This window comes from Acyrthosiphon pisum, chromosome A2 (genome assembly GCF_005508785.2).
Source record: "Acyrthosiphon pisum isolate AL4f chromosome A2, pea_aphid_22Mar2018_4r6ur, whole genome shotgun sequence".
NCBI classification, from domain to species: Eukaryota; Metazoa; Arthropoda; class Insecta; order Hemiptera; family Aphididae; genus Acyrthosiphon; species Acyrthosiphon pisum.
This window is the reverse complement of record NC_042495.1, coordinates 74,350,207-74,359,440: the sequence shown is the minus strand read 5'-3', so window position 1 is coordinate 74,359,440 and position 9,234 is coordinate 74,350,207. Positions and strand designations below refer to the sequence as shown.

The 9,234-nt window shown below is 27.5% G+C and overlaps 2 protein-coding genes across 2 annotated transcripts in view; one reads left to right on the top strand and one right to left on the bottom strand.

Moving 5' to 3' along the window:
- Positions 1-2,005, top strand: part of LOC100159570 (rhomboid-related protein 2) — a gene marked incomplete in the record, with an annotated part of 135,208 nt that extends 133,203 nt beyond the window's left edge. The window contains 2 exon segments of the mRNA XM_029490741.1: positions 510-782; positions 1,190-2,005. Of these exon segments, the coding sequence (XP_029346601.1) occupies positions 510-751 (242 nt within the window).
- A 4,644-nt stretch (positions 2,006-6,649) lies between these two features.
- rrs1 (RRS1 ribosome biogenesis regulator homolog) overlaps positions 6,650-9,234 on the bottom strand; it is a 5,414-nt gene continuing 2,829 nt past the window's right edge. Inside the window, exons 3-6 of the mRNA NM_001162803.2 lie at positions 7,747-7,989; positions 7,547-7,678; positions 6,982-7,097; positions 6,650-6,923 (exon numbers count right to left, since the gene is read on the bottom strand). Of these exons, the coding sequence (NP_001156275.1) occupies positions 6,788-6,923; positions 6,982-7,097; positions 7,547-7,678; positions 7,747-7,989 (627 nt within the window). The 3' untranslated portion in view covers positions 6,650-6,787. The remainder of the gene's footprint in view (positions 6,924-6,981; positions 7,098-7,546; positions 7,679-7,746; positions 7,990-9,234) is intronic.

Genomic DNA, 9,234 nt, shown 5'->3' with positions numbered 1-9,234 from the left:
TATATATTAAGAATTATTTTATTAGTCGATAGGGTAAAAAACTTGTATATAACGATGGTTGAGTATATAGCGTGCACATATTGTGTTCAATACATATTTATAATTTTTTCGGGAACCACATCTAAAATTTTACGAGAATGTATTACTATTAATTATAAAATCATCAAAACAATTAAAATACATGTTTAAAAAAAATAGCTTAACTTCTTGAGAACGAAATAAAAATAAATTTATGAACTGGTATAGGTACCTACAACTTCAATTTACAAGCGCCCACAACTTCGCCGTTGGTATATAACCTAAGCCTAACCTAATATACAAAACATTTGAAGCCCAATAATTGTATAGGTATAAATAATATCATACATGGTATTACATAATATTATTACAATAGTATTGCTGTACAATGTGCACAGTTGATAAGTCTTACACCAACAGCCGGACTACCCCTCGGCTTTCAACAAAATCTCTAACCTATGTTCGTTTTTTTCTTTCATGTGTCTCCACAGCCAGCGTAGACGTCGGATTCGCCGTGTACTGCCGTTACGCCTTCGAACCATCGTCGAACGCTCCTCCCGTCAGCTACGTTGCTCACATAGCCGGTGCGCTGGCCGGTCTCACCATCGGTCTGCTGGTGTTGAAAAACTTCGAGCAAAAGCTCCACGAGCAGCTAATATGGTGGTTTGCGCTCGGAGTGTACGCAATTTGTACACTGTTTGCGGTCGTGTACAACGTGAGCCATCCCTGTTGAGGAGACCGTTCGATCTACACATTGTCTACCAGTAAATATATATATGATATATAATGTATGTGTGTGCGTGAGTGTGTGTGTATGGGGCGATGGATACGGTGTGTGAGAAAGTCCGAAGTTGTGACCGAGGTACACGTCATAGTATATATGAAACTGGTAATGTGGGCGCCGTCCCATCGCCGATCTATACATATTTGTATTCTTCCGCGTGTAAAAATCTATTCGTACTGTCCAATTTTGTTCGTTTTTTCATCTTCATTATTATTATTATTATTATTATTATTTGTTTTCCTCACCTCGTTTGTATTTAATTATTTCTACCTTGATATATTATTATTATTATATATAATGTACATAATATATTGCGTCTGTGATTTTTTCGCCAGAGTTTACAATCATCATTATAGGCAATGTTATGATTATTATATTATGTTGTAGACATGCCTAGATGTTTGCGCCATACGAGCGTTTCTGTTTCAAAGTCCGAAATAGTTGGTTGGGGAGGAGATGGACACTGTTACAATAAATTATTATTATAATAAATTTAGTTTTTTCGCTATAATACAAATGTAATTTTAAATTTTGCATACATAGAGTATGAACATTAAAAATAAAAACACAGACATTTAAATTGTAACTGTAAATAATTATTTTAATTCAAACATTTTTTTAATGCTTTATTACATTCACTGCCAGTTCTAATTTAATCGGTGGTTAGTTTTGAGTTTAAGTTCCAAAAATACATCCTGAAGTTTGGTGAGTACAAATAGGCTGTGATGTTTATTTTTCAAACAGACAAACATTTTCCTTAACTATAGTTCCTCTGTACCACATAAAACAAAATTGCTCAACTGTGTAAATTTACTAGGCAGTTAGTATATTAGCACAAAATAATACAGCAAATAATTGTATTGTTCGCATTAAAAAAACGATGTTTGTAGTTGTAAAAATAAAATGTAAACATTTTAGATTGTAAATAAGAAAAATATTGATTCTTGTCATAACACAAATCTAGTCATAATTATATCTATTTGTACTATATTATATTATATAATATATGTTTAAAATAATTATTTAGATAATGCTTTATGTTTAATGTATAATTTTATGTTACAAATTTTTAATAAAAATATCGAACTAAATGTTTGACTTTACGATTGCATGTGTCTGTATAAGTTATAGTTTGTGTAATATTTAAAGTTATTTATTTGTTTATTTTTAATAGAGTAAAACAATAAACACAGTATTTATAACTATTGATTTACTATATTGTGTTCCCTCGTATTCACAATTTACAAACACACATAAATGTATGTAACGTAGCCAAGGGTAACATGTTAAATACATGGTATTCACTATTTAGAGAACTAGAGAACAAGAAAAGGTATAGTAAGACGCCGTAGACCTTTAGAATAAACATTATACTTACTGTAGCTATAGTCTGGTGTACAAATGAGAATACTGTAAATCAGAGGTATTAATGCTGGTCAAGTACCTACCTATATTAAATTTAATATTATTTATATTTTATAATCATTAAATCGATAACCTAACGATAATTAAACACATTACCCGACTATTTTAAGTTTTATTTCTAGTAGGTACTTACTAAAGTACTGTCATTATCACACATATTGGCTATAATATTGCTTCAATTTTTTATCATAATTTGGCAGCCGTAAAAATATTGTGAGCACACACGGAGCCGCGGTATGAAAAAGTTAGAATACCTCTGCTGTAGATAATAGAATCGTAATTTAATTTAAATCAGGGTGGGTAAGTTGATTCGGAATGATTGGACAAAAGTCTTATTTCAATACGTTTTCATGACTATTTAAAATTAGTTAAACTTTTTTGTATTTAGTAATTAAATGTTGTCCCTCATAAATACATATTCAAATACTCGAAAAAGTATTTAAATACCTACTTTTAATGTAGGTATATTTTTTCCACACTAATTTTTGTTAGTTATAAAATTGTTGGAAATTAACGTGGGTTAATCATATTTTATTTAAAGAGTAAAATTATTGTTCATGATTTTATTTATGTGCCGACGTGCCGTGCTTTCAAAAGAAAAAAATGTTTTGTTAAAAATATATACATACTAGGTATTTTTCTAGTTCGAAAAAAGTATTAAGTAACAAAAATTATTCAGAATACGTAAGTATTTGAATACTTTTTTTTAAAAAGTATATAAAATATACCTATATTATACTAATAAAAAAAAAGTATTTGAATACATTTATTTTAATACTTTACAACACTGGTAAAAGAGGGTACATGGGAATCAACTCGCATGCAACCGCATGAGCCATTTAAATAACAATGACTTTGTTTCAGTTATCATTACGTTTTATTGTCTTTTAGAGACTAATTAATAATAATAGGTTCTCACAAATAAATACCTGTGGACTGTGATACCATGTCGGAAAGTTTTATACTATCAAATAACAGGTGGTTGTATTGTGTATGTGAATGTCCGTGATCACGGAGAATTGTGTGTTCTTACTTCTTATATAAACATTTAAAAATCTAGAGATTATTGATGGATAATTATGAAAAAATGTATGAGAAATTTGGCACTAAAAAATAGGCTATGGGGGATCTATCCCCTACTAAAAGTTACTTCATTTTGAACATGATATACTAGTACCACATAGTTAGACAAATTCAGATTCTATTCTCTAAAGAAAATATTTTTTCCCCGGGACTAAATTTTGTACACAATACAACATGTTAACTAAATGTCTATTGAAAATTGTATATTCACCCATTGAACAAATCCTAGATACGCTGCTACAGTAATTGATGTGTTAAATTTGAATTCATTGATATAAAATCATTGTATACGAAAAACAAATCTGAGCAAAGACGGTCTGTCATCCGCCTATACTATTAATATTATTAAGTACCTAGGTATGTTTTATGATATTATTGCGTGTGTTTAAAGTCATTTTTTCATTATTAGGCATTAGTACAACAATAAAATAAATTCATTTTTATAGAAAAAATAGTATTTGAAAATATCATTGTGTGTATAAAATATGATAATATACCTACTCTACAAGTTTCAAGTATCTACAAATAATACTAATTATTTTCAAATTACAACAAAATAGCTAAAATAGTTATCCTTGGTTTTAATATGTAATTTCGTTCAAATTGGATTTTAAAATAACTTTAAAAAAAAAATGTGTTTATATATTTTATAGATATCTTGATTAGTGATTACAGAATGAAATACTTACCTTAAATGGAACCTTGTTTCACTTTCAATCCTTATTCCTTATCTGTATAAATTGAACATTTTAAGCCATTAATCTAAGTAGGTACAAAATATTTTGTAAATTTTGTCGATATTTTAACTTTAAATGCTTATTAAGAAAATCTTGCCTATGCATTTTTAAACTGATATTGTAACAATGTGTGAGAAGTTTTGTATAAAATATTCTAGCTATTTGATCCAAAGAATAAAATATTATTGACATAAATTGAAAAAAGGTGGGTAAGAGGATGTCGCTCTGCTGTACAGTAGGTTAGAAGTGGGTCACAGTATAATGAATACCTAGAATTAAATTTGAATTCAATGATATAATATCATTGTATAAGAAAAACAATTCTGAGCGGAGATGGTATGTCAGTCTAGGTATAAGACATATTATATACTTATATCTATGGTATCAAAAGAAAAATGACCTATAATATAGGTACTTATAATAAATTCCAAATTGATCATATCAAAATATCCATTAGGTACTTGAAACGCATTATTCATCAACAACAAACCGTGATACTATCATAGATATATAATAGTATACTTTAGAAGTTTCAAGTGCCCACGAATAATATTATACAATCACAACAAAATAACTATTCTAGATTTTTTAATATTATGTAATTTTGTCCAAATTTGAACTTAAAATTACTTTAAAAATAAACTGTGTTTATGTATTTTTTAGATTTTTTGGTAACAGAACTAACTACTTACGTGGAATCTTGTTTTAAATTTTCAATCCTTAGATGTAAAAGTTGAACATTTTATACATTTTTCACTACAAAATAATTATTCAATTTTAAATTTGATAAATGTTGTCAAAATTCGATCTTTAAATGCTTATAAAAAAAAAATTGTGCTTTGTATTTTCAATATTTTTCAACAGCTATGTTACAATACATCAGGAGCCTTGTATTAAATTTTTACACTTTTGGGCCAACAGATAAAACTTTATTGATATTGATAGAAAAGAAAAACTAAAAAAATTAAAAACTGACAATATCCGTAAACAGCTAAAAAAAGTCAAATTATTTAAAAAAAATTTTCATGTATAGAAAATGCTAATATAAACATTCAGTGAAATTTTCAAGTATCTACAGTCATTCGTTTTTTAATTACAAGAATATAAGAAAATTGTAACATGAGAAATCGAGTGAATATCAAATGTTGTAAAAATATGAGTTTCAAACGCTCATAAAAATTTAATTTGACTTGCTTGTAGACATTTTTTTTTTTGGAAAAGTAGACAAACTTATGAGGAATCTTGTATTTTCAAATATTAGATTGAAAAAAAAAATTTCATAAACTTCTAATTCAAAATAATTTGCAAATTTTCGTCATTTTTACGTATTTTATCAATATTTGAACTTTAGATGCTTATAAAAAAAAAATTGTGACTGGATTTTTAATTTTTTCATATGCCTTTGAAATAATATAATAGGAACCTTCTATTAAATTTTCAAGCTTTTTTAACAAAAAAACCAACAAATAAAATTTTATTGATATTTATAGAAAAAAAAAATATAAAAATGGAAACAAAAAATGTATGTGAACAGTTCAAAATAAGTCAAAATATTTGGAAAATGGTATGGTGTATAGAAAATGCTAATATAAACATTCAGTCAAAATGTATAACCAAAGTACCAACTAGATTTACTTTCCTATCAGAAAAGATACTGTTGAAGAAAATCTAAGCACTTTAACTGTCCTAAAAGGTGATGACAGACACAAAAAATAATTAAAAATTAAAAAAAAAACACACATGATTGTAAAATCAATACATTTATCGTTCCACTCAGAATCTAAAACTAAAAATAATTTAAAATTTCTGTAATCAGCTCAAAATATTTTGAAAATTTTATCAGTCGTAGAAAATGATCATAAACATCAGGTAAAAATTTAAAGTTTTTACGCTTAACTATTTTTTTAAATTTCCACTTTCAACTTATGAGGAACATAGTATTATATTTTTAACAATTTCAACAATTATTGACAACATTTATTTTAAAAAAACTAATAAAAAGTTCATAGGATCCAAAGTAAATATATTAAAATATCCAAATCAATTCTGAATATTAAAATTGCATCATTTGATTTATTGGTATAATGGAATAAAAATTGATTAATTTAGTCTAAGTGTACTTTCAATATTGCATCTATAAAAACTCCGTACAAATGGTGAGTTTTGAATCATTTTAAGAAGACGTAACACTGATATTTGTTGTCTCCGTCTTACAAGTGCGCATAGAAAATTTACGCTCAGCAGAACACACGTGTAGCTTCGTTAGTTTAAAATTAGAGTGAATTGACCTATTATGAATCTTGATGGTAAGAATATTATCTGTGTTTGTATGTTGGTTTTTTACGATAGTTCAATTTTTTTAAGAAGTTATGAGTTTATAATAAACTATAAATTAAAAATGCTCATAACTCACTTAAAAACGGAATTATCGTAAAAAACCAACATACGAACACAGATAAAGTTCATAATAGGTTAATTCACTCTAGTTTTTAAACTTACGAAGCTACCCGTGTTCTGCTGAGCGTAAATTTCCCATGTTACACACTGGTAAGACGAAGACAACAAATACCAGTGTTACATCCTCTTAATAAGTACCATAACATTTTAAGTGAATAATATATTTAGAATTGTTAAATTCAAACAGGTAAAAATATAAACCATATGTACAAGGGTCAAAAATACTTGTATTTTATCAAAAAAGTTAACATACATATCATTAGAATAAAAATAAATCATTAAATTATCTACGTTTACGACCACCTTTTTGTTTTCCCAAACGTTTGCCAGTATTGGCAGTAGGTCTTTTAAATGATCCTTTGCTGCGTGAACGTCCTCCTTTCTTTTTATCACTTCCTTCTTTTTTCTCTCTATGTCTCCTAATAAACACATAATAATAATAAGGATTCAAAAAAATGTTAAAATAACTATATTTACTCGACTTCCTCTGCGTGAATAGCTTTATTAGCAGCTTTTTCTAAGTTGAATTTTGGTTTTTTGTTATTAATTGATTCTAATATTTGAAGACTGCTTGATTTTTCATCTTTCATGCTCTACAAAAAATAAATTGTTAAAAATATTATTATTAATTATCGTATAACCTTCATTAAATGCAATATAGTTATAAAATACTATTACTACTACTAGTTGACCGACAAATTAAAATGAACAAATAAGTTTAATTTAATATATAAACTGAAATGGTAAGGTGGCAGATGCACCTAAAAAGTTAAAAACATAACTTTTAACCATTGAAATTACCATAGACTTTTATACTAATAGGAGCAAAGGTGTGAACCGTATGGTCTTGCCAGGCTGCACGCTTCAACCGGCCCTGCCGATGCACATGCACATTAGATGATACAATAAACTGTGTATGACAGTATATAATATATATTACTGTAACACAAATTTTCAAGAGCCGTTCTACCCAACCCTACTAGCCTGTAATGCTCAGTTTATGAGTATAAGGTCTATGGTAATTATATGGTTATCAACATACCTTGGCTGGGATTTTATTTTTCTTTAATCCTGGTATATTTTTTTTAATAGATACCACCTCTTTGCTTATTTTTGGCTGGAATTTACCAACAGATGCAGTTGATATCTTAGCTACATCAACAGCCGTTTTCAACTATTAAAAATGTACGGTTAATTTATTAATTAATGGTAATAAAATTATAATTATTAAGAAAATGTTACCTGATTTGAATGTAATGTTCCTTCTAAAGGAGGTAATCCAACAGCAGGAACTTTTATCTTACGTGAAGCAGCTATATTTCGTAATCTTTGATATTCATTTTTAGCAACACGCTCTTTCTTTGCTTCTCGTTTTTGAGCAAATAAATCAATATTTGGATCAGCAGCATTACCAGGCACTTCCAATATCCAATCTTTTTCTTTGTCTGCAGCAGCTTTTTTGTAACCATAAGTTGGTATCCATTTCTAATACATGGAAATGAAACAAACATAAATATAAAAGATAAGGAATATATATTAGGTAGTTACGTTATTTATAAGTTGGTAAAATTAATTCTTTATTATACACAGGACCAATTTTATGGGAGAGGCACATGCTTTGGGGTGGAAAATTATTCTGATAAAATTAATTTAACAAATGTTAATTAAAATAAACAATCATTAGTTAATATTTTTGTAGTTTGTAGTTTAAAAAAATGTTATGAACCATTTTAATACACCTATAATATTATTGTCGAAAACTTACTAAATATTGTTAGTAAACTTCTTAAATTCTAAATAATAAAGTATGTTCCAAATGTTTAGAAAAGGACACCACACCCACGTGTGTTGTCTCTGTCTAAAGCCTCGTTCAAACGGCGACAGTTGCATGACACCAGTGTCGCGTATTCAACGATTTAGATATACCGCACTAGGTGTCACGACACACAATATTATTAGTGTCATACTCATTAGTGTCACCGTGTGAACGAGGCTTTATAAAAGTACAACATATCAAATTGTACGTTATCAATAATCCATTTTACTGTTCTTTTTAAAATTTGAGTGAATTGGCTCATGTTTTTATTTACATGTAAGATTATTAACTAAGGCATCTCAGAGGATTTTATTGATATTTTTAAGTAAGTTATGATAATTTTATATTGTACAGTTTCAAAAAGGTCAAAATTTGCTTCTTAATAAAAATATCAATAAAAGCCTACGAGTTCCTTTAAATAATAATCTTACTTTTACATTTTATAACAGGTTATTTCACTCTAATCTTAGAATTTATAGAGTAAAATGTATTATTCTGAGCGTAAAATTTGCCATGTTGTATATTTGGAAGACAGAGACAACACATACGGATGTGGCGTCTTCTTAATAATGAAATGTATAGTATCGAGAAAAAACATTCATAGAATGTAATTTTAATAAATATGAAGCAACTTACTAACAAAAAAAAATTAAAATTATGAAATAGCTAATGTAGAAGAAGTTGATTTAGGTATAACCGGTCCTGTAAAGTATTTGAGTAAAAGTATTCAAATACTTTTTTAAGTATTGAATAACTTTTTAAATACTTTCAGCATGAAGTATTTTGAATAGTATTTTAAATACTTTTTGGTATTGAATACTTTGGTTTTAGATTCTGAGTGGAACGATGAATGTATTGATTTTACAATGATGTGTGTTTTTTTTTTTATTTTTTTATTTTTTTTTATTTTTTTA